The sequence below is a fragment of the Musa acuminata genome, chromosome BXJ1-11, assembly GCF_036884655.1.
Source record: "Musa acuminata AAA Group cultivar baxijiao chromosome BXJ1-11, Cavendish_Baxijiao_AAA, whole genome shotgun sequence".
Classification (NCBI taxonomy): domain Eukaryota; kingdom Viridiplantae; phylum Streptophyta; class Magnoliopsida; order Zingiberales; family Musaceae; genus Musa; species Musa acuminata.
Window position 1 is genome coordinate 26,925,364 of NC_088337.1, and position 26,178 is coordinate 26,951,541.

General features: G+C 37.7%; 1 protein-coding gene across 4 annotated transcripts; it reads left to right on the top strand.

Annotated features, from left to right (window-relative positions):
• Window positions 1-270: 270 nt before the first annotated feature.
• On the top strand, window positions 271-24,194 carry LOC103971690 (uncharacterized). Of its 4 annotated transcripts, none has more exons than XM_009385774.3 (18): window positions 271-785; window positions 6,173-6,370; window positions 7,598-7,681; window positions 12,964-13,023; window positions 15,352-15,396; window positions 17,290-17,489; window positions 17,632-18,126; window positions 18,340-18,442; window positions 18,533-18,724; window positions 18,813-18,920; window positions 19,300-19,362; window positions 19,461-19,535; window positions 20,716-20,766; window positions 21,607-21,684; window positions 22,881-23,015; window positions 23,345-23,452; window positions 23,597-23,662; window positions 23,828-24,194. In XM_009385774.3, exons 1-18 carry the CDS (start codon window positions 423-425, stop codon window positions 23,894-23,896), a joined length of 2,493 nt encoding a protein of 830 aa, XP_009384049.2. In that variant the 5' UTR covers window positions 271-422; the 3' UTR covers window positions 23,897-24,194. The 4 variants fall into 4 exon arrangements, 3 of the variants coding, with proteins under 3 accessions (XP_009384049.2, XP_009384050.2, XP_018676497.2); XM_009385775.3 differs by having other exon boundaries at window positions 18,831-18,920; XM_018820952.2 differs by lacking the exon at window positions 12,964-13,023 and having other exon boundaries at window positions 286-785; window positions 23,828-24,036.
• Window positions 24,195-26,178: the final 1,984 nt, after the last annotated feature.

Here is a 26,178-nt window from a genome sequence, read left to right on the forward strand (position 1 = left end):
GCACGTCGCCGCCTCGCGATTTCCAGCGACAAAAGGGAGGTCACTCGTTTTTGGGCCGTCCCCATCCCGACTCGCACGGCTCCCACCACGTGCATCGACGCCGTTACTCGACCCTTCCCATCTCCGAAGAAAAAGGGCCATATGTTAGTTTTCGTCGCGTAGAAAACGATAAAGAGAAGGACAGAAGAATTAGGAAACGAACTCTGTTGATCTCCTCCTCCCTTTCCCCCCTCCTTCTTCGAGTCTCGCATCGCGCCTTCCCCGCCCCCCGCCCTTCAAGAAACGACCAATTCCCGATCCCTCCTGGGACCAATCCCCAATTCTTGATCCTTCCCACCCTTCTGTACGTCTCTCGATGTCGTCTCGATCGTCTTGTACGAGATCATCGTGATTCTTGGAAGGATCTTGGGCCGTAGATCGACATGGAGGAAGCTCTCGGGGATGATCAGGGCGATCGGCCCTCGCCGGACGATCTGCCCGTCGAGGCAGCGGGACCCTCGGCCGGGGGCGAGGTCGCGCCGCGGGTCCCTCGTGCGAGCGCGTCTTCCGCCCCGGTCTCCCGCTGCTCGTCGCCGCTGGCGAGGATACGGCAGGCGGGGCATGCCCGCAGCAACAGCTTCCAGAAGTGGCGCTGGCACATGCAGCGGGCGTGGAGGTGGGGTCCCGGCGGCGGTGGCAGCGGCCTCGGTAGCGGTAGCAGGGAGCAGAGCGTCCGGGCGACGATAAATTTTGAGATGATGGCGAATCAGAAGCGGCAGTGGTATCAGATCAAGGCCAAATCACGGGTACCGTCACGTCTCTGCTTCCTTTTGACCTAATCGGTTCTTGGACGATTGCTTTTCTTACAGCAAGTGTTTCCTTCCATTTAATCCTTATAATTGAAAGGAGACCATAGTTTTTGTGGATCGCGCTCACACGTCGCGTGTGGATGTTAAAAACATATGCTTAATTGCCAAGAAAATGCAGAATCTTAAAAATTCAATCGCTTTCCCCTTATGTAAAGCAAAGAGGCTATTTTAATAGGTTGTCCTAATTCCTTTCTTTTTGGTTTCTTTCTTTAAACAAGTATTTGTTTTAATTTAATTGTTATAAGGCAGATGAGATGTGTTGCATGTGGATGCGAAATTTATAGGCTTCATTCTCAAGAAAAATGCAAAACTTATAAAGTCAATCACACACCAATTATATTAAGCAAAGAAGCTATACTCATGGGTTGACCTAATTCCTTTCCTCGTGGTTTCTTTCCTTTAAGGCAAGCGATTGTTTTAATTTTGGTTGTAATATTAGCTAATAAAATGTGTTGTATGTGCTTTATTCTCAAGAATATGCCAGATTTATGTGGTTCATTCCAAGAAAATGCAAAATCCATAAATTTAGTTATGCTCCTCTCATTTGGATCTCCGTTGGATGGATGATATTGCTAAAGAAAACAATTGATGTTTGCTGAGTTGCACTGCTATTGAGAGTACATTATTATGTTAGTTCATACTATAAACAAGCTGCAGCTGGACCTTTTTTTTGTGGCTATTGAAATGTGTTCTTTTCTTTTTTTACCTACATTCAAGATTAGGAACTAAATTTATTTTTCTCTAGATTACTTCTCATGGTTGCATGAGGTTGCTTAATAAATAATTAACAATTCTTTATCTTTAGATAAGAGTCATATAAATCAGATTTCTAGTTCTTAAAGAATATAACTTTTACATTTATTAGTAATATGTTTACATTTTACTTCGATCTCTTGCATCCCATAATATTATGGTTGTAGTTAAAACAAAACTAACAAAAAGGTGTGCCTTTAGACATTAGGCTCCTGGAAAACCTTACAAGGCTCATGATGGACCTTGGTGAAGTTTGCTAGCCTTTCTTGGGTGATGCTCAATATATGACCTCAATGAACCTCCCACCTTGCCTTTTGATGTGGCTTTGATAAAACTGTTTCTTTCTCTGTCTTTTTTTTTTTTTCATTTATGTGATGCTGCTGTCCCTTGATAATTGATTACGCATGTTTAAGCATTGTTTTCCTTGCAAAAATAATGGCTAGAGTTTCTGATAAAAAAAGGAGTACAAACATTATATATCAAACATGTTAATGGATATGCTTGTTTTGGGTACTGATCCTTCTTCTGGATGGTGTGCATCACTTGTGTTACCCAGCTGAGATTGATTATTAACACAGTTGTATCAGGTGGAATACGTTGTGCTACATAAATTGCTAAATTGTTTGTGATATATGGAGGGGATGACTAATTGTTTCATATCTTGCTATGGTATGCCTTAAAGCATGTGCTTTAGTCTTTTGTTTAGTGAAGACATTTGGGATAATCTGAGGTTGATTAAAGTGAGTTGATTACAGTAGCTACAATCAAATTGTAATAGGAAAATGACTCAGTTTGGCTGAGGTCCACCTTAGTTTGTTGTCCAAAAGTCAAGTAAAAGCAAAACCTTGCAGCTTATCTTCTGAAGAACACGAAGAGGATAAATGGTATATACACAGTCACATTTATAATTTCCAAACTCAGACCAGCCTAGTCAGTTGTCCATTTATATCATTTGGCATGGGATATTTTTCCTGAAATTTTAGTGACATGCAACATGAACTTATTATATTAACCAGCATGGCCTATTAGTTTGAAAAGCAGCTAGAATGTGAGGCCACATAATTACAGGTACCTGAGGAGAGATGTTATAAGCATGGAGCTCTGTATTTATTTTACCAAACTTGTCATTTTTGGTAGTGATTTCAATAGGCGTTCGGGCGCCCTCGGGCGAGGCGAGGCGAGGCCCGAGCGCCTCGCTTCATTTCCAGGCGGCACTCTTCAAAGAGGCATCGCTTGGGTGCTTGCTCGAGCCCAGGCGCTGGGCGCTTCGGGCACCTCGCCTCACCCGAGCGCCTCGCTTTATTTCCAGGCGGCGCACTTCAAAGAGGCGTCGCCTGGGCACTTGCCCAAGCCCAGGCGCTGGGCACTTCGGGTTAGCGCCCGGGTTAAACCAGGTGGACGAGCGCCTAGCGCCTCGGGTGTTTTTGGACCTTGGCACCTTTTGGCGCCTAGCGCTTTTTAAATCACTGATTTTTGGTCTTAAACAAATTTCTACTGCGTTCTGAATTGGAGTGGTGTATAAACAAATTCCTAGTGAAAAATAAATACAAAATGAGAAATTATCTTGGATCTTCTATATTATGCCACAGTCTGCTCTCTCTGCCTTGCTTGGATGCAGCTTAGACATGTTAGACTAAACTTTTTAAGATTAACTTGTCATTTGTGCATTTTTTACCACATTTGTTCACGAAACAAAGCAAGCTAGGACATGTGACGTAGCTTGCAGTTCCAGATTTCCAGTGATATAGTGTTCCTCGTCTTTAACTTCTGCGATTCAAAGTCTAAACCGCCATAAACAATGCTTTCCTCACTTTCTCTCAATCTGTACTTCTATTCACTTCTCATTGGTTCATTGTGCTATCCTTTTGTGTAACACTTGACATCTATCTCAATATCCCCAATTCTGTGATTCTTAACATTTAACATAACTGGTAGAGGAGAAAAATAACAAAAACCAAGGCATTTAAAGTCCAAGTATACCTAAAAAAGGTTTATTAGAAAAGTATGGATTGTCAAAGGTGGTGCAGTAAAATATGATATGCCATCTATTATCCCATACTTCGGTCCAACTAGCATGGGTCTTCTGGTTGTTCTTAGTCTTTTCAGCGTATCATGGAGCATGATTCTACGTTTCCAACGTATAGGTCTGATGACCTATCGAGTACTGGCACATGGCTACGAACACTGTGTACTCAGATCTTAAAAGAATGACTGCAGCACGTGCTGGTATACCCTGTGTTGGTATGTAGGCATGTATTGGACCCAAACCAGTCCGGCCAGGGACCAGCATGGATCTGGTACTTGTATCAAACCATGCTGGTGGAGTGAGGACAGATTGTGGCAGAATTGACGACTTCAGTTTTCAAGATGAGCTACATATATGACACTTGCTTACATAGTAAATGCTCTAATTGATACCGGTGTTTTTAAAAGTGATAGGCACTAAGGTCCCAAAATGCTCAAAGCGCTAGGTGCCCCCTAGAGCGAAACAATGCGCTCCCTAATATTAAAATTTAAAAACTATATATTATGATTGATAAATATGATCATAATGTGGTGAACTTAGAATTCCAAAGTAACTCCTAATAGAGTAACAATGCACCACCTCAATATGGTGCAGCGGATGAGGTTGTCGATGACGGCGATGAAGCTGGAAAGGGTGGCGGATGAAGCTGCAGAAACGAACGAAGTGGATGAGGTTGTCGACGACAACGGACAAAGCGAATGGAGCATACGAAGGCGGTGGACGAAGCTGTAGCGGCGAATAACATGTATGAAGGCGATGGACGAGCAGTAGGTTTTCACTTTTGGTCTCTTTCATTGGGTCGGCGTTAGGGTAAGTGCTCGTATAGTCAGTTGGTTTGATTGAATCGACTTCCCTGCACAGTCGAACCCAGGCTCGAGGTCAACCTGATTTGGCTCAAGCTGCTCAGCACTTGGGCTTAGGCGCGCACTTAAGCGCTTCGTTGAAACTCTTCGTACTGAGATGTTGCGAGGCGCTTGGGTCTTGCCTCACCTAACTCGAATGCTTAGGCGAGCACCCGTATGCCTTTTGAAAACACTGATTGTTCTGTAAGTTACTTTGAGCATGACAAAGACTTGTAGTTGTTGATGTTTGGAGATGTCGAGAAAAAAATATTTTCTTGTTTGAAGAGAGCATTTATTACTCAAAAGTCAAATTATCCACCTTTCTTTGAAAAAGAGTGAAATGGTATTTAAAAGCCTTGGTGTGTACTGTTGTTGGAGTTGTGGAATCTAGACACTTATACATTAATTATTTTGAGTTAATGTTGATTGCTTGTTGATAGTGTAGTAACTGGTCTCAGTTGTCAAGTGATGATAGAAGTTACGCATCAGATCTCTTGTTAAAGCAAATTTGCTACATTGCTTGCAGCAGTTGTAATAGCATTTTTGACCAGTGATGCGTGGTATGCTTCTTTGGAATACATTTGTAGACTATACTCATCTATGCAGTCAGATAGTTCAGGGTGTTATTTTTGGTCTATTAAGTACTGCATTGATGTTGCTACAATTTTACTTCAGTAACATTTCTACTTGTCTAAGTTTTTTTAAAAGCAGTGATTCTTTAGATGCACTTGTGGCTCTCTGGTAAGAGTCCATTCATATTGAACAAATATTTGAATTTGCTTGTTGGCTGATTTCTTCATTATATATCTTCCTGATTTTTTAATCCCTCGTTCTGCTTAATGCAGTTTGAGACTGTTGCTTATGTAAATTTGCTGTTTCAAATTTCTTTAGAGGATAACTTGAGCTCAAGATTTTATTGAACTTAACCTTCTTGCCTGCTCTCTAAGCATGATTTTCAAAGGTTTCCAAGCTGAGTTGTTAAAGCTATGTGGATCTATTTTAGAGATTGTCTAGAATGATTTCTAACAATTTAAGATAAGTTCTATAGTGAAATTGGTTGTGCAGGTTGTTTGACATATTACTTGGTAAAGGTTGTGTTGGATCGTATGATGAGAAGGGTCATGAAATAAGAAGGGAATATCCTAATAAGGTTGTGTTTAACTTATTAGGATTGGCAGCATGGAATAAGAATTCCATGGTATACCGGCCATACTTCCTCTATCGTCACCCAAATCAGTTTCTGGTATACCGATGTAGACCATTTACTGACATTAATTTTCAATAGATTTATATTTGTGCCAACCAAAACCAGTACTATTCCAACCACTACCTACCAGTCTTAGGAAGAAGTAAACCAGGATTTGAATTCTTACAAACATCGATAACATTGATATTTTTGCATTATCTACTCACGGACATTCTTTTTCCTAGTAACTAACTGGAGAATGAAGCTAACATGCAATTTTAGATAACTATGAAATATTTCACCTAGTCAGATAATTAAGCGAACGCATGAGAACCACTTGCTGTTTTTCTTGTTTTTAGATCCCTTTGATTTTATTGTAGCTTATACCTTGCTCACAGTCAGTAATTTATCATCCACAGTCAATTATTGATTTGTAACAATCAATTTTTATTAGATTTGAATTGCTGCTTCAGACATATAGTGTGTTGCTTTCTTGAATTGGGTTGCTTTGATGCAGGATCATATGCAACATAATGAACCATCATCACTATATGAGCACTTCTTCATTGTTGGCCTTCATTCATATGCAAATGTTGAAGCCATTGAGGAGGCTTTTGCAAAACGCAAAACTTGGGAGTCAGAGGTGGCAAAATCAGAAATCTTGGACCTTAGAAAGCTTCAGTATCATGGGTGTATACCTACTCTGGAACCTCAGGTCTGCTCATTAGATGGGTAGAAATATGTGAATTACCATACCTTTTTGGCATATTTATTTGTATTATACCTCTACAGCTGTCTTTCATTCAATATGACATGGTCAGCCGATACGCAAGTGGTTTTAGTTTGGGAGACATTATGGTTGCCCTTTGTTTATATGTATCAATAAAATCAATTTGCCTTGATGTTTGTTTGTAGTTATATCATGATGCTTCACTCTCATGAACCAGCCTCTTCTTTTTCTATTTCATCTTTGATTTATGTTGAGATTTCTAGTTATTAGGTCTTGTCCTTGAGAGGATCTTATCTTAAAGTAAAAACTTGGACCCAATACATTATCAAAGTGGTAGGCCAAGGTTCTGGCTTGTAATGCAATGGGTTCAAGTCCTATGTTACTCTGAGTCTCTGACCATTGGCTTCAGAAGATATGAAATAAGCTACTTAATTTGTTAAATTGTACTAGTGATTTTGCTTTCTTAATGGCTTTTTTACAATATTGAATAACTAAGTTATTGTTATTTGCTGTTATTGATAATTATTTGTAATCTGTCCATTATTTGTGGTTGTTTTCATATCCTTGCTCATCTCCCTGAACATATATTGCCACCATCAAGTTTTTTTAATATGCCAACAAACTGGATTTCTCTAGCAACTATCTCCATGCATCTGGCTATTTTTGCTCTTTCGATTAGAGGGGTTTTCCTTTTTGCTATAATTTAATCCAAAGAATTCCTTTCAAGTGACTTAGAGTTTACACATTTTTGCCATGTAGTGTAGACTTCAAGTTTGCTAGCCTATATTGTCTGTTGAGGATTTCACTTGGTATCACCATACATCCTCAATTATTGTTGACATATATGGGGCATGTTTGGTATACTTCTCTTTGCCCCCAAAAAATTACCTTTGAAGTTCTTTTTGGAGGTGGTTCATGGAAGTGCTTGCATACCTGTGAATTCATTTATTTACAATTGTTTAATTAGTTTTAGAGGTGCTCGCTGGCCAGTAAAATATTTGGTGAAGCAATTATTAGTAGCTGCAGGTAGTTGTAGAGATTTTTCATTTTGCTCCATTTTACTTAAGATGGATACCAGCATTCTGGTTACTGTGTCAGGTTTCATTTTGATATTCTTTTCTTTGCGCTGTTGTCATTTTGCAAGTTTGTTGAACCTTTGTTTTATTTTTTGGCTATCACTTGTTATCACATACTTCTAATTTGCTACTGCAGATTCTTTTTAAATACCCTCCTGGGAAGAGAGCAGCAATGAGAGAGAATGAGTTACCTGCTTTCTGTTTTCCTGAAGGTGTTAAGGTTTGTTAAATATCTCTTGTAACTAGAGCAAGTACTAGCTCACTAGCTTGTCATACAGAGTCAATGATGAGAAAGTCTGATCTTTCCAATCTATGATTGATACCTTAGACACAATCTATATGATCCTAAATTTTGTGTATTAAGTGTTTACATATATTCATTGCTAGTGTAAGCATGTGTAGGTTCTTCATTTCATCGACCAGTGAGAGCAGCTGTTTTCTTTGTTGCTAATTAGTTTTTCCTGTAGTTTGTTACTTTGTTGTGTATAAATCAGGATTAACTATTAAAATGGCTCGTTTGGTGTCTTCCTTCTTGGGATGTAACAGCAGGCATTGGATAGTTCCCAAGTGTCACAAGGCATGATTAGTGAAAGGATGGATGCATGCCATTTATGCATGTTACAGATGAAATTACTAGCCGATGTGGCATATACAGTACTAGTCCAATCATTTATATTATGTCAATAACTTTGATGATGCACTATTAACCATTCAGTACACACTTTGCAAAAGGATAACTCCATTCACATGTGGATATTGATTTGTTGGTGGTCTTTGGTTTTGAGCATAGGTTAATTAATTGAAGGTGGACACTGGTGTCATGGTAAGATTGCTCTTTTGCGATCTAGATAATCAGATTTGAGTTCTGAAAACAATCTCTTTCCCTTGTAGGGTAAGGTTGTGTACGTTGGCCATCTCTAAACCCTGCATTTATCGAAACCTTGTGCACTAGGCCACCTTTTTATGACTGAATGATGTGTGAACAGAATATTATATATGGAGTATTATGTTTCATTTCTTGCCTTTTTTCTCTCAATCTGGTTTGCTGCATTGCAGCTTTCTCTGATAAAGATCCAGACAGAAACCATTTCCGATTCTGTATTGAATTTTAATGCTGGACTGTGAAATTGAGTGGAATAGGAAGTTAATGCTGGAAATACAGAAAACAGTTAATAGTTCTATTGATTTTTTAGTTATGCTCTCTATAGTTCAGATGCCTGCATTTTTTTAAAAAAATTCAAATAAAGAAAAGAGTGAACACAGTGCACAATGCTCTCTTCGATCAGCCTTGATTTGAAGTTTGAATTATTATGTTAATTATTTGATGAAACACTACCTTTGGGTCAAACATGGTTTGATCCAAGGTATATAATACCGTATCGTACCGGTGTTTCGAGGTTGGCTCGGTATGGTATGGTACAGTGTACCGAGCGGTACGCTAGGGCGCATCGAACGATACACCTAATTTAGGTGTAAAACCCTCCGAAAATACTTGAAAATAAAAAAAAAAGTTAGGATAGGGTTTTTAAGTTAGAAATAAATATAGTAATAGCATAAGTTTATCAAAATCAATGTAAATATAGTAATAGCATTCTTCAATATTTTTCTTGTGTAAGGTTCGTATTTCAATTCATTACGGATTGTCCTTATGTAAATATTAAAATATCTACAGAAAAATCATTTGAATTGTTAGACTATTTTGTTGCAATATAAACTCTAAAATTCAAATGAATTAAATAATCACAAATGAATTAAATTCAATAACTTTAATAAAACCTAATTAAACTTATTTTACTATCATAAATATTTTTTTTAATATTTAATATGCATGAAATATAAATATTTGACCTATTAAGTATCTAATTTTGAATTAATCAATATTAAACATACTAATCATAATATTAAAGATCTTAATTGCTCTCTAATTAAAGAAAGAGAATACATACCTCTTGATTAGAAAGTTCTTCCTCTTAATCTTCCCAAATTAGTCTTGATTCAATTCACAAATCGTTGTTTTATAGAGTTTACGAGAGCACAAATGTGAGAAAAAAAAAGTTTAAGATAGTTTAAGAGAGCATAAGAATGTAATGGAGTGAAATAGGGGAGAAGGGTTTAAATACTATGAGAAAGAGCTCCAACGGTTAATTTGACCATTGGAGCACTGTAGCACTGTTACCGAGCGGTAACGGTCGATTTCGACCATTATCGAGCTGTGTCGGGCAGTAACCGTCGAAATTTCGACCGTTATCGCCCGATATTACCCCGTATTGTCTGATACGGGGCACTTTTAAACGTTCCGCCCAGTAGCGAGCGGTCCTTGTACCAGTATGCCATCGGACCGGTACGTACCTCCCGTACCGAGAGGTACCATTCGAAATTGCATACCTTGGTTTGATTAAAACAAGTTTCTGTTAGTTACTCTGGGTACCTCAACTAGTTTTATAATATCCATATACATGTTCTAGATGTTTATCACTAAATTAAATTGAAAATCTCTCACACTCTTAAAACTGATATTTTTAGTCGCAGATAGCTATTGATGCTTATCACACATACCTGCAGTTATTATCACAATTACTTGCTCATTTTATTATCCAATTCATTAAGATTGTTACACTGACACCTTATTCTTTAGTTGGTAAGTAATGGGTGAAAATGAATACAAAATTATATGAAAACTGAATTTCTTTGAAATTCGACACTGAGGCAGAGGTGTAATCAAGATTTGCAATACCATCCAAGATGGTAGGGTACGGGCAGTATTTACTGGGTTGTTAACTTAGCTGTATGCAGATCAGGAGACCACCCAGTTGTCCGGTGCAGGGCTTGTACCAGTCAGTTTAGGGCCCGGTCGCCTGGTGCAAGGCTTGTACCACTCAGTATAGGGCCTATACTACCTTGTATAGGGCAGCATAGGTTCTGTACCAGGCAATTATTTTTTGTTTTTTCAGCTTTTTTTTCAGGTTTTCTTGAAACTCAGTATGTATTGTTGTACCAACACTCGATAAAATGGTAGAGAGCAGTAAGGTACCAGTTCGAGCCCTTACCAGTACACTACTGGTATACGAAATTGTTAAGCTTGGTGTACACAAGTTGTGGTCATACTCCTATAGCTTGTTTGTTTTGAGAAATAAAATAGCGTACATCTTCTTTTATATATTGGTTTAGGCAATAATTATTCATTTGTTAAGCACCTAATCAATTGTCTTATTTTGCTTATAATTAGGGAATGTGAAATAAATTTTTGCTCGAATTCACTATTCTTCAAGTTGACTAGACTAAACCTAAGCCTTTAGACGATTGTGGTGGAATATAATTTCATGAGTAACAATATATATTGTTTGAATAAGATTTACTAAAAAGTGATTTTGTCATTTCATTTAACAATGGATTTATCTTTTAGTCATTGTTTGCATTACCGGCCCATACTGGTGTAGTAACCAGCTGTCGATACGTTATGTACTGAACTGTACCAAGTTGTACCGAGCATATCGACGCATGATGCACTAGGGTGTACCGATGAATTCCCCATACCATTCCTCTGTTGGACCAGTACGTATTGCTCATTCTGAGCGGTATGCTTCAGTATGTCAAACCTTGCTTTTAACTCATGGCATTGGAGACTTGGAGCAGTTGAAAAATCAAGATGTCTTTTAGAAGATTGTCTTCGTAGCACTTGCTGAAGGTATGACCGTAAGGTCACATGTTTACCAAATGTTGCCATAGTTGCAAAAGTTGGTTCACGTTGAATTTTTCATTTTGTCCTGTCTATAACAGTTAGTTGTAACACCAAATGTTACCATAGTTATAACAGTTAGGTATCTTCTTCAAAATCATATCGGGACAGAAAGACCCTATGAAGCTTTATTGTTCCTTGGGATTGGCTTTGGGCCTTTCCTGCATCCTGCACAACTTAGGTGGATAGTGAAGAAGGCCTCCTTCCGGGAGCCCGAGCCATCAGTGAGTAGTTGTAACACCAAATGTTACCATAGTTATAACAGGTAGGTATCTTTCTTGAAAATCATTCCATTGATTGTCTTTAATATTCACACTAAACTGCACTTGTCTTGAATTTGAGCTCACCACAGTCCAAAAAGAATGCATCGTGGATTCTTGTCGCGATTCAACATGTAGCATGCTTGTTGTCCAGTAGTTTGGAACTTAGCATTTCAACATCTTGCTGTCATCGGGCGTTTCTATAATATGGAAATATTGGTCCACCAATATACGGACTGGAAATAGTGTTTTGCTTGTTTAAGGTGGTATAAATATGGCTATTAAGCTAGGCCATTTTCTTGTTATTCATGAGTTTATGAACATGTAAAGTCTGTACTTCTAAAAGTTATCTGATGAGGATCGAGACTGGTTTATAGTTTCAGATACTTTGCACTCTGACATGAAGTTTTAGAATTATTCTTAGTTTAGGTAACTAATTCCTTAAAGTTTTTCAAGCTTTCAACTTGATCTTAGTATTTAGAACAAAATTTTGAACTTGCTGGAGTGCTTCAATAATAATCGATGGTGGCAAGGTTCAAAATCTTGGTCCGAAGCCAATAATAATGGCCAGTGGCAGGATCAGTAAGTTATCAGTATGGATTGTTGTACTGACACTCTGTATGTGTTGGTACCGACTGGACTGAGAAAAAGAGGGAGAGAAGAGGGGAGGAGGAGGAGGAGATGGTAGTGGCGATGTGAGGAGGTGGCAGCAAGAGTGACTGGACGAGGGGGATACCGAGGTACTGCTGGCACCAAGACAGAAGAAAGGAGGGAAAAGTGGATAAAAGGAGGGAAACAGATTTCAGCAGAGAACAACTAACGACTGTTAAGAGGAGGAGATGTCAGTGGTGATGTGAGGAGGCTAATACCGTAGCAGCAATGGCAGAGGCTTTGACCAATGCAGAGGAAAGGAGGGAAAAGGCGGGTAAAATGAGGGAAATGGTTTTGATGGACGACAACTAACACCTGTTGGTTGACAGCTGTTTTCAGCCATTCAAACTTGGAAAAATATAAAATTTCTATTCTAAACCGGACCATGCGAAATTGTCCAGTTCAAGTGCTGGACTCTTGTCGGACTGGTAGTTACCTGGATGTAGTGGGCATGTTCAAAACCTTGGATTGTAGTCCTAGAATAGGAAATGGTGAAATCTGTTGTTCTTTTCTGAGGATTCATTGCTAAGTGCGTCACTGCTTTGGGCCTGATCTAATGAATGCTATCAACTTCATCTCTTTTTTTCACATTAACAATCTTTTAATCCTGTTATTGAATCTAACAAATCACCTTGTATTTTGCATATTGAAGTTTAAAGATATGGATATGTTGTGAAGATAACCTTTCTTGTAACTTGTTACTGACACTTCCTTCAAATATTAATTTTCTGAGCCAGTTGTTGGTTTTCAGCTTATTAACAAGATTATATCCTGATATACTGAAGAATGATGATTTGTTGTGTAACAGAATGCTTTTACATGAAATATGATCACGTGTTAAAATGGTTGATGCAGGCTCGCTTGCTAGAGAGAACACCATCTATGAGTGATCTCAATGAGGTCGTGTTTGGCCAGGTAAGCCAGAGATGGATTATCATCTTTAGATATTGAGCACTTTAAGAAAAATAGAAAGTAATGCTGATTCTTTTTGCGGTTAATTCTCAAGTGCTGAAATTACAGCCTAATTGTCAACAAAGATTGACATTTAATTTCTAGAGGTACTGACTCCAATCAGCATGTTAAGTTTCGACAAGTACCACTTCTACACTTTTGCTACTAGTTTTTCGAGATTGTTTCTCGCGAGGTAGCCAGTTGGGACTTACGGCTTTGTTGTTGTTGTATTCTGGGGAGGTAGCCCCTAGCAGTAGGTTTGGATTCATAGCTTTGGATCCAAGTTTCTGGCTATTTGGGGATGGTTTTAGGTCATTTTTGGCTCTTTTGATGGAGATGAGATCACCTTCAGGTTCTATGTTTGGGGCACAATGAAGAATGGCTCATTAGAAGTCTTATTGGATTGGCAAAGAAACTTAGATTTGCATTAGGATGTGATTTTGTTATACTTGTATGGCCCAAACTTTAGTGAGATAACAACTTCATTGGTATTTTGGATCGTTTTCCTATGGCTTGGTGCTTCTTATTAATTGCTCATTTTCATCCATGAGCGTGATTGCTTTGATGCCATTTAAGCTCTCCACATATTCCTAGTTAAGATTCATTCAATGTTTGGTGGTCCATGTTCTTGGGAGATAAGTTATCCATGTGTTGATAAGTGATGTATGATTATCAACCAGAGAGACACCATGCTAAAATTTGGTTTGAATCTTCAATTTGGGTAGTAAGAGTCGAGATTTGTGATACAATATGAATAGCACTTACCAATCCAGCAGCCTAACAGTACATGGATCAAATTTAATTAGGCAGCAAAACTCTTGGTTTTTCAGCTTTTTCCAGAAATTTTTTGGGAACTCGATATGTACCAGCATGCTGACACTCAGGACACCAGCACGGATTGATATGGCACCTGCCCAAGCCCTGCCTGATACAATACCATTATCTGAAATTGCGACCTTGGGAAGAGCATGCCATAATACCATACTTGTGCTTGGATGATCCAGATACTTGGGGTAGGTTCTGGGGTGCTGAACACATTGAATAGTCTATGTTGTTGAGACCAAGGTTATACTGATTGGTAAATGCCAACTTGTTGCTCATGCTGCTCGTTGTTGCTGGCCCATCCGTTTTGTCTCCTCATCTGCCTCCGCTTCTGCTTCCACATCCTTCTCCTCTTCTTCTCTGCTGCCATCGCCTCCTCTTCTCCTTTCTCCCTTCCCTTCTTCTGCCTCTTCTCCTCCTATCCTCTTCGTATTCTTCTAATTTTCTTCTTCTCCCTCTTTACATGTGCGCGCACGTGCACACACACACACACCCCTCTCACCCTCGAATTTTCTCGGTGCTACAGTATAAACTGGCGTATCATGTGTCAATATGCTAGCATGGAATGTAGCCATACTGGTCTGGCCATGGACTGGTATGAGTTCGGTAAGCGAAATGTCAAACATTGGTTGAGACCAAGGTATGCAATATCGTACCGTGCCGATATTTCGAGGTTGGCTCTGTATAGTACGGTACCATGTACCGAGCGGTACACCTAATTTAGGTGTAAAACCCTATGAAAATATCTGAAAAAAAAGTTAGGATACGGTTTTTAAGTTAGAAATAAATATAGTAATAGCATAAGTTTAGCAAAATCAATGTAAATTAGGTAACACTGTTACAGTGTAACACTATAGCACGTTCCGTCCGGTAGTGGGCGGTCCGCGTACCGGTATGTCGTCGGACCGGTACATACTGTACGGTACGAGCGGTTTTAAATATTTCTTCCTCTTATTATAGCACTGTTACAGTGTAACACTGTAGCACGTTCCGTCCGATAGTGGGCGGTCCGCGTACCGGTATATCGTCGGACCGGTACATATTGTACGGTACGAGCGGTACTATTCGAAATTGCATACCTTGGTTGAGACCATTACAAGTCTCTAAGTTGTAACCTGCTTTCTGGGATGATAGCACACTTGGTGCTTATATCATTTTTTTTATTTATCTTAACCTTGGCAAATTCAGCATGATATTTTTCTCGATTTGTGCGTGTCATCCTTGCACAGGGGTATTTTTCATGATATTTGTGCGTGTCATCGATTGACATGATATTTTTCATGTCAATCACAGTTTTTGTACTTGAGAATAATCTGGCTAGTCCTTTTTAATGTAATGCCAAATAGTCATATATTTGTTCAACTATTAAAATAAATGTCTTTTCTATGGTAGGCCTTGATCATGAAGTTTTGATTTTTGTTGTTCATTTAGTGAAACAAGCTCTATTTATTCACTTTAATCTTTGTGCAGGAGCATCTATCTAGGGATGACTTAGCTTTTGTCTTCTGCTTGAAGGTCTGTTTTTTAATTCTTGAGATGATCACCTGTTCTTCCATGTAAATAGAATTGATTTTACATGCTCTATGATTTATATTTGGTGGCCTTTTTCTTTAGAACTTCATCTGTCTATAATATTATAACGTAAACTAGTTGGAATTGCCATTTCCTTTATGTGCTCAAAGAAAGAAAATTGTGTTTTTCTCTTAACAAGGCTGATAAGAACTTGAAACCTGGATGTTAAGAGGATTCAAATCTTTTGTTGAGGAAATGGAAGATTTAGATTTAAGTGTGAGTGAAATGCCATTGTTATATCTTTATAATGGTGTATGCACATGAATTAAATAAAAAACGTTTTGAAATAAATCAGGGATCATAGTTCATCCTAGTATGCTTCTCTGTTGATGTTAGATTTATGACTTCTAACATAGTGCGTTTATTTTCTTATGAATACATATTATGTGGAAGTTTAGATTTATTATAAAAAGTAGGTATGAAATTTAACAGAAACCAATTTAGATGGTATTTTTCTAATTTTCACATTTGCGCAATATGGTATGAAGCTTACATACTGGTAGTTATGAAACAATGCAGCCAACAAATTTGATCCATCTTAAACTGAGAACTTCACTAGAATTTGTTTGGATCAAAGGACATAGTTGTTCTATACTATTCAAGGTAGTAAGGCAATGATTTACTTAATTTTGGTTGTATTAAACCAAAGAGCTCATCATTTGTAAAACCAAGGCTAGTGTGAACAATTGTTGTTATTTTTTATTTTTAATTCTGGAAGACATTCATATTGTGTTTATGTTTTTTGTGTTATTTACTTGCTCCACCCATAATAGTTGGGAAAATTAGGAAGACATGATATATTAATATGAATTCTGCTTGAGAATTGTTATTCGTGCTCATTGACATGCATTGAAATAGAGTTATTTAGTTTTTATTGTGAAGCACAAACACTTCAAAATGCTTCCGGTGTTTGTTAAATGGCAATACTTGTCAGATACATGCTGACATACATTATTACTTCAAAAGCACATATTTACTTTGTTAAACATCTTCATTAGGCTTCACATGTTGAATATTAGCAGCATCATGTATTTTGAACTTCTGGTCTATCATGATGTTATTATCCTCTTTAATGTTTTGTAAAATTATTGCCTTGTCATACCTTTCAAAAATAGCACATTTTGCTACCTACGTGTCTTGTGTCTTTCTCCATGCTTCATAGCATTTTTGGAATGAGAACAACTTTAGTTTAGTGATTTGATGGAGTTCCTGCTTTGCAGTTGGTAAACTTTTGCTTCGTAAGAACACAAGTTTCAGATTCTAGTGTTTGAAGAGATCCAGTATTTTAACGACTTTTGCTGTTTCTGTAAATAACTTTCACATGAAAATTAGGAATGTTTCAGGCAATTACCTCATTTGGATCCAAATGTGGTCTAGGTTTGGTTGCGTCCTTCCATTTCGGGTCATGTTTCTTTTAGTCAAGTCGGGTTGATGTCAATTGCATGTAGGTTGTTCTTTCACAACTTGACCAAGTCCCATTAACATGGCAATTCCCTGAGTTCTGCTGTTGTTTTTCATGGAAGTGCCTGCCCTTGGGTAGAAAAAGTCAAAAGGTGATTAATGTGTTTCAAAAATTGATTCATGAAATTTGTGTGCTTTAACAGGAGTAGCTCTTGGATATGTTCACTTTGATGTGATATGTAGATGGCACCATTCAGTTACTCATGAAATAGATTACTTTTAGGCTTTTATCAACTAGTATTAGAATTGTTGTGCTTGATATTTATCTGTCTTTTTCGTATTCCTGTAGTTGGATAAAGCATGCAGTTTGAGCATATTTAATTCTCTTATGTCCATGTTTTCTCATATATCCTGGTCATTTTTTATGCTTCTCAGGCCTCAGACAATGCTCCATTTTATGGTGTTTGCCTGCATGTCCAGGAGATAGTTCAGAGAGCACCAGGTATTTTAGGTGCTGTTTCGCCCCTCCCCCATTCTTCTTGCAAGTCTAGCCGGTTCTTGGTTTCTGCTCCACGTTGTTATTGCTTACTTACAAGAGTCCCTTTTTTTGAGCTCCATTATGAGATGCTGAACAGGTTTGCCTTTGTTCACTCTAGTTAATATGATATATTCAAATATTATGCTTTTTTATTAATTTTTTCTCTCACACACTGTTGGTCTCTAAGTGTTCTGTCATTTTAGTACCTGATGCTTATCGTACTTTGTATTCTCTGACAGCATAATTGCACAGGAGCGCCTTGACAGGATAACACATTTTGTTAGTGAAATGGCTGTTACAGATTCTATCTCACATGGGGTCACAATTCCTGAACAATTATATGAGAATTCTGAATCCCCCAATAAGCTATTGTTTAGTAGTTGGATGGAATATGCTATACCTATTGATAGTGTATCCAGTCTTGTTTCTTCATCGGTTTTTCCACTGGAGAGGGAGGTGTCACCCTCTCCATGTAGGACTTTGGAATCTCATTCCCCAGAATCTGCCAGTGAAGCTTCAGATTTTTGTCACCTGAGGGAACTAGATCGGGAAACTAGAAGGGTTTGGCAACACTATGATGATAATATATCTGAGACATCAGGATCACGTTCTGATAGTTTTGAAAGATTAAATGGATGCTTTGACAATGGGCAGACTTCACCAGATATTGGCATGATGTACTCTTCTGCAAGTGGCAGACTACACCGTGTGGAAAGCTTGGAGTCTGTGTACAGGTGGTAGAAATTCTTATTTTAGATTTTTTTTATCTTTTTTTATTTTGTGAAAGACAATATTTATTATCCTAATTCATCTTTCGAGTTCTTTTTCCAATACTAGATGCCAAACTTCTATTATCTTTTTAGCATCATGGAGTAAATAGCCTATCTGAAGATGATGATATTCTTATCCATTCCAATGTTTGAATGAGTTTAAGTGGTTTTGGACAGTTCAGTTAGAGATGTGGGATCTGATGATGATGATGATGAATATGAGTTAAACTCCAAGCAAGAAACAAGTGTTGGTGATGAAAAAGTGATGGAGTGGGCTAAGGTACTTTGTTTGACTTTGAAATGAGAAATGGTAGTTTCTACTATGTCCCTATGTTCTTTTAAACCAAAGCTTTTGCTATCTTTGTTGCAGGCCAATAATAATGAACCTTTACAGATTGTTTGTGGCTATCATGCTCTTCCTCTCCCACCTCGAGGAGGTGAAATCATATTTAACCCGCTGGAGCATCTACAGCCCATCAAGTATTGCCGACCTTCGGTATCATCTCTTGGGTTCGATGGTATATCTAATGCAGTTCCTTCTTCACCAAAACAAGCTATTGAGGTAAAGTCTGCCATCTGTACAGCCACTCTATTTAGTGGTCTGTTCCCTTTTTTTCTCTAGTTCTTTTGTTTAACTTGATTTTCTAAAGCTGAAGTTATTCGACAAGGTTAACACACGATTAGCAGTTGCTGAAGAAGCTCTTGCATTGTCAATCTGGACTACTTCTACAATTTGCCATTCTTTATCTCTTGAAACCGTGAGTTTTCCATACCTGACAGATCAGCGGGTGTAATATTTTGGGCCATGATAGAGTTTTATTTATTTTTCAGTTTTCTATTTACCTATTGCATCAGTGGGTATGAAATGATTACACAGATAAAATTCTGTCCTTGAGTTGATTTTTAGTTTGATCATTGTTTTAACTTGAGCTTGGTAATTCTGGTTTGGTACTTATTTGATCTAATTGTTGAATGATAAATTAGTTGTTTTGGATACTTTAATATATTGGACTAAATGCTATCACAAATTGCTTGTGTTATGTATCTGCATACTCAACCACATGTTTTACTGGTTCTCATTTTTTTCGTGTATGATAATCTACTCTGAAGGGAAAACTGATGGAGTTTCTCTTTCAGGTTTTGACACTCTTTGCTGGAGTTCTATTGGAAAAGCAAATTGTTGTCATATGCCCAAACTTGGTTTGTCTACTGTCTAAGCTATCTTTTGTTGTCATGAATCAAATTTCAGTGCTTGTGTTTATACTTAGTCCAGGGTGACATTAATAAACTAAGTGCAGGGTGTCCTCTCAGCCATAGTGTTGTCCATCATACCCATGATTCGTCCATTCCAGTGGCATAGCTTGTTGCTTCCGGTGGGTTTATTAGCCTAAATCTCCTTTCAGGAAAAAGCTTTTGTACTTTTACAGACATTTACATCTATATTTTTGCCTTTAAGAATTAGAGACTTGCATTTGATTTGATTGTCTTACATTCATTTGTTGACCATCTGAAATATATTCCTTCTCATGGAAGGTGACTATTAGACTATCAGACTAATTTGAGAAAAGACAATCTTTTTAAGTTAAATTTTACATTTATTATGAACTTTTAACTTCGTTCATGGTGGTGTAGCACCATATTTCCTCTTTATGACTTGGATTCACTATCACTTCTTAATTTAGTATCCATAGGCAAACTTTCACATATGATCTTTTATGATGGCTATATGGAATCAGTTGAGGGCACTATATTATCAAGCTGTGACATGTTTGTTTGTTCGTCTTTATTATGTCTTACAACTCTTCTGTGATATGAAAAGAAATGTAGTTTCGCAATTCATAAGTTTTTGTGCTAGCTATATTTTAAACTGTTCCTGTTTGTCTGCATCATCGTTTGTTGCTTCACATTGGGTCTTCAATGTTATTTGAGAGAGTTGGGTTACTTCTAAACTCATTTCTTGATGGAACCATGACTTTCTACATTATGGAGTTGTGGTTTTCACTGAGCTTATCTGAAGTGTGTTTCTGAACCAAAAAGAGGCATTCAGAACCGCTAGTATAAATTTATCCTTTGGGCAAAAGTTCTCTGATTAAGCTTTTGCTAATACCACTGGCACTTTGAACCACTTTTTTGCTTTCATATCTTAGTTCCTAAGTGCTTGGACAGTCTCTATGATTCTATTAGATAATTTCAAGAAGAAAAACATGCATTTTTTTCATAAAATTAACATGATGCTTGTACTGATAACTATAGCATATTGCCTACTCAAATGAATAAACTTATTTAGAATGACTTTTATATGATGTCTCTTGATATCAATTACAGTCTGCCTTATTTTTTATTTATTATAGTCAAACATTTTTGTAAGTTTTTCTTGTTAATGATACAGGTAGGAGTAAGAAGCTTAACTTGAAATTTCTTTTCAAGGATTAGGAAGTGTTATTGTAGATACTGTATTTTTAAGATCTAATGATATGTCCTTTAAATAGATTTTATATTAATTCTTTTGCTAATTTTAGGAATTTGAACCAACTATGATATTACATTTTCCAGATTCTACCAAAAAAGATGTTGGACTTTCTTGATGCTCCAGTTCCATATATTGTAAGTTTTCTCATCCGTTTCTTGCTTTTTTTTCTTGTATTGTAATTGTCCTCATCAATGCTTATATTTATTTTTCTTCATTTCTTGAAGAAACTTCAATGTCATTTCATGAAATGGTTTCTGTTTGAAATAACTGAGATCTAAAGTCCTTGTCCAATTGAGTGGTCAAAGATAACCCAACCCAATTCTTTATGGAAGAAATGCTCAAAGAACTCTATTATGCCTGCTGACATATTTGCGGGCAGTATGTATACCTTCACTTTGCAGATTTTGTTCTTGTCAAACGCAAACTCCAAAGTAGTACAACGTGGGAGAGGAAAACAGTCCATATGAGTTTTAAGCTTCATGTACCTATATATATATATATATATCAATGAAGGTTATGCTGGGTATTCTAGGTAAATTGTTGTATTGATTCCTTTTGTATTTTAAAGTCAAGATATATCAAATGAAAATTTAATCTTCTTTCATCCTGAATGTTGCCTTGGAGTATTCTATTTTGAAAAATAAGTTTTTTATTAGTAATTTAGGTTACTTGTGCAATTTTCTTTATTTGATAACTATATTATTAGTTTAAGGATCTCCTAATCTTTATCTGTTTCTTATACGTATGATAACATTGCTGCTAGCCCATTTATGCTTCCCTTGATAATCTGACACTTTGAATCAGCGTACTACAATTACCCCTTTAATTTTTGGGTTGGATTGCAATTTATTTAATCGTTCAACATAGGCATTCATGTTTCATGCACTTTCACTGTTCAACTGTTTTTTTTTTCAGTCATGTTTTACATGAATGACTGATTATTGGAAACTTACATATATGCTTCTGTTTCATAGGTAGGATTACAGCATAAACCTACAAATATCAAGATGAAGACAGCCAACCTTATACAAATTAATGTTTCCAAGGAGAAGGTTAGTGACTACGAACATGCATTTTATAGTGCTATATCACATACTTTCAGTTGGGATGTGACACTTCATCTTTTTTTTATTATTATCATAGTATAAAATCTTCTTGATAGTGGTAGCAACTCTAACAGGTAAACTTTTTTAAAATGACTAAAAACACCAGCTGGCTGCTAATGGTTACAAACATACTTACCTAAAAAGGGGTGCTAATGGTCTCTATTGTACCTTTTCTTCATATCACATCAAAAGGACTTTCATAAACGTAGATTAAGTGTGTTAGTCCTGCATCATACTTTTGCATTATGGATGTTATGTTGGCAGCCTATGCAATGCATGGTTCGTGGTACGTAGGGCTATCTCTTTGATGCTCTATCAAGTTTGCAGTCACTGGGAAATGTGGCACTTAGTTTTAAACTTCAGTAGGTACAAAACTAGATTTAGATTATATCTTGTTATCTGGAGAACATGTAGCAAGATATGATACAACATGCATGCTGTGCGCAAAAAGACTTGACCATTAGCAAGATATGATACAACATGCATGCATGTAGTACTTAAAAGAGTTTGCTCATCAAAAAACCAGTAAGAATTGTTTGTACTTTACGGTTACATAAACAACACCAATAGCTATGCAACTAGACTTTTTTAACCTCTGTACTTGATGTTGATTGTGAACTTTTTTTTTTCCTTCTGTTGGTAAGTTGCTTGTTTAATATTATTATGCAATGCAGATTGCAGACTTTTCTCTAAATATTCATAATTATTCGGTGCCTTCACATAAACCTTCTTAATTATCTTCTTAGGGTTGCTGCATTTTACTTCCTTAATCTTTATGTTAAAGGGTGTGCCTATAGCATTAAGCCTAGGGAGTGATAATGCTTGACACTGGAGTTGTGGATGAGCCGCAGCACAAACTTATAAGAGGCATCCTAGGCCTAAGTATATAATTAATGATAAATAAAAAGGTTTGTTTGATTCTTACGAATTAGATACAAACTTTAAAGCTAATAAGCAGTTTTTCTATGTTTGGTTAAGTATTGGTTAAGTATCCTTTAAGGATATGTCTCAGCATCATCTGTTGGTGCAACATACTCATGTAACTGTATCTTGATATACCCATTTTTTGTTTTCTTAAAAGCATAGTTTCTTGATATACCCATCTGTTAACTCATTAGATATTATGAGTTTCAATTATGCAGGTTAAGGCATGCTCAATGCCTCGGCTTCCTGGGTACAAGGAGCTCGTTTCTGATTTGGGTCCTATTCATGCTAGACTCTCATGTGAAAACTCCATAGCTAAACGGCATCCTGTTTACAAATGCAGTGAAGTTCAGGTTTTCTCATGCCTCATGGTTTTTAAGTTTGTTCTTTGTTTGCTATGCTACAAATTACTACAAGAAAAACACTGACCATTAATATGCTCTAGTTTGAAATTGGCCAATTGAAAAGATGGGAGGAATGGTGTGAGCACTAATCTACATAGGGCACTGCATGCATTTAAAAGAATTTGGTGATAGTCCCTTGTTCTTGCAATCAGTGGTGTCCATTCAAATCAAACTTCCTTGTTCTTGCAATCACTAATTCTCTTGTTTTATAATTTTTGTTAAAGCATTCTTATTCACAGTCATGAAATGTTGAAGATTTGATGTGGTTCTATTTGCAGGCTGAAGCTGCTGGGCAATTCTTAAATGCCATGAGACGCTACTTGGAATCTCTTTGTTCTAATTTGCGCTCTCATACAATAACTAACGTGCAGTCAAATAATGACAAGGTTATTCATATCTATCTAACTGGTTATTGTTGGGATTTTTATGCTAACATATGCATGTACATGACTTGTTATCAGTGAGTTTGTTTCATGAATATCTTTTTAAGTTATCAGTCAAATAATGACATGAATATCTTTTGAACACAGGTATCACTTCTACTTAAAGACAGTTTTATTGATTCCTTTCCAACTAAAGATCGTCAATTCGTTAAGGTGACAACACATGACTTTCATATGTTTTTGACATATTAGAAAAAAAAATTCATATTTTTTCTTTTGAGTATTACGATATTTTGGTTTGACACTAGGTTTGGTAATTTTAGACTCTTGCAGCAAATAATAGAATTTTCTGCTGCTGACCATCCATTAATGCTGCAGCTCTTTGTGGAGACACAACTATTTTCTGTTCTATCAGATTCGCGGCTTTCTAGATATGAGACTGAATAGATTTTGCTGCCGATTAAGATTTGGGATGTGGTCACAAAGAGCTTTCGGACGTGGTTGAATTCACGTATGATCAGCACGGCTTTTACTACCGCAAGCGGAGTGCCGTTCCCGAAGAAGAGCAGCAGCAGCAGCCGGTAGTGTAAAATATTTTGTCGTTGTGCCCTTCCAAGCCTCATGGTGATGCATCCTAGTCTTTTTTTTGTAAAACGGGGATGCCTTGGTGTATCTGAGCTCTGTTTGCCTTATATATACATGAAGTTTGTCCATATCCAATAAAGTTTTGTTATTTTCCGGTTTATGCTTTGTTGCTCACAATTTTTGGTTCCGTGTTAAAATTTTCAAATCTCATCCCTTATGCCGTTCTTCATGCAACTTTGATAAAATTAAAGAAACTTAAAACTTGATTAATTTAAAGTTAGAAAACTAGAAGTTCTCTTACTAAATTAATTGCATATCCAATAAAATTAATTCGAGCAAAAAACTAGAAACCAGAAGAAAAAAAGAAGAATTTCACAACATGCAGAATGTAGTAGTAGCCATCAAACAAAAAAAGATTGGGGAAGCGTACCTTGTGGCAAATCTTTTTCATTCATGGGCATAATCCTGCACCATAATATCTCAGCGCGATAACATATGCACAATGTTGTCCCAGGTATTTTTCAGATTGGTATTTTTGCCAATCCAACAAACCTAAGATCTAAAATCTGGTCTAGGCAGCTAAAAAACTTGTACATTTAAAAACTAGGAATGCTGCAGCCATCGTTAGAAAGAAAGAAAGAGAGGGCTGGAGAAGACAGGGAAAGAAGATCTCTCACCAAGTCCCGCCTCGCTGACAACTGGGCTCGAGCGAAGGGATGAGCTGCGGGTGGAGCTCCTGCAGGGGCGACCTGAGAACACATCACCCTGCCAAATCAAACGGCAGAAACCGCCCCGGAGTCGTAGTGGCGCATGTGGTCGCAGGTCGCTCCTGTTGGAACTCCTCCCCTGTGCTACCTACACTTCCTCCTCCCCCCAGTCTACTTCTTTATGTACACCTCCTGTTGATCTGCAGGTTTGTACTCCCCGGCTCTCCACATGTACTGGAAGGGCGGGTTTAAGTGAAGAGGGAGTACAGTTGATAGTACCGTCCATATCTATCCTCGTACTGCCGCGTCCTCCCCCCTCCCGTCTCCATTATTTTACCCCCATATTTTCCTTTGGCGTCTCCGAGCACATCAAGTGACGTGTCGCGGGCTAATACATCCCTGGCCCATTCCTCGACTCTCTCGTGGACTTCCATCTGTCGGACAGGACTCCGATTCCCAATGGTTCGCCATCTCATCCAATTCCTAGTGTAGTGAGTAGACGAGTCCTTTGGGTCGAATCAAGCCAAGACGATTCGGGCGAGTCTAATTAATCGATCAATGGATCTAGTTGTCTAACCGAAGTGAGGACGCTTTCCTTACAAACAATTAAAGATAATCTAAGTCGTGTGTACATAGTTTGAAGCACGAATCTTGAGCATGTGGAAGCAAAGGGGCGGTGGGCATACCTAGTGGACCTTCTGTTGAACTCAAGTGGTTTCTTGGTTTCGTGAAGACCGCTCCACCTTCCACCGATCGCCAAGGAAAACACATCAAGAAGCCAAGAAACACACAACAAGCAGATCAAATAAAACTTGTGAAAGAACTCGGATCATAAGCCAGGAAACAAATGCGACATACCGTACAATTAAATTGAGTCTTTAAGCGAAAACTTGGGGCAAAGTACAAACCATGCCCAAGAAATCATGATGCTATGATATATCGAAGAGTATAAGGAGGTTCAATCCCTACAACAAAATTGGGATACATGATACAACTAATGGTGTCGACACCGATCAAATCAAGACCATCAAGAAATCAATCCGTCACGGAAGCAATGGGAAATCACTAACCCATGCGGAGGAAGTAAAGAAAGAAAGGTAAGCCGATGAATAATGTCACGAATCAACAGGAAACCAACACCACGATCGATGAAAGGAGAAAGGAGGAGAAGAATGAGACAGATGCACCTCAGTCCAGGCATAAATGGCAGCAAGAAAGCGCGCATTCTTGAAGAAGAACTTGTTGTCGACGACATTGAGGATCCTCGCTTGCTTGACAAGCCGCGCCGTCACCTGCGCCTTCTCTCTCTCTCTCTCTCTCTTCGAAGTGGAGGATTAAAAGAATATTTCCTCTTTATATATATATCTCTTGATATGTAGCGAACTTTTTCTTATGAGAAAACTATTTTTTCTTTTGGAACGAACTTTCGAAAAAAAA

Bases quoted from the DNA above. Each gene is read 5' to 3' on its own strand.
- LOC103971690 (XM_009385774.3), top strand. From the start codon at position 423: ATGGAGGAAGCTCTCGGGGATGATCAGGGCGATCGGCCCTCGCCGGAC. The intron at 6,371-7,597 runs GTCTGCTCATTA...TTGCTACTGCAG, and splicing joins TACCTACTCTGGAACCTCAG to ATTCTTTTTAAATACCCTCC. The intron at 18,127-18,339 runs GTGGTAGAAATT...GGTTTTGGACAG, and splicing joins AGCTTGGAGTCTGTGTACAG to TTCAGTTAGAGATGTGGGAT.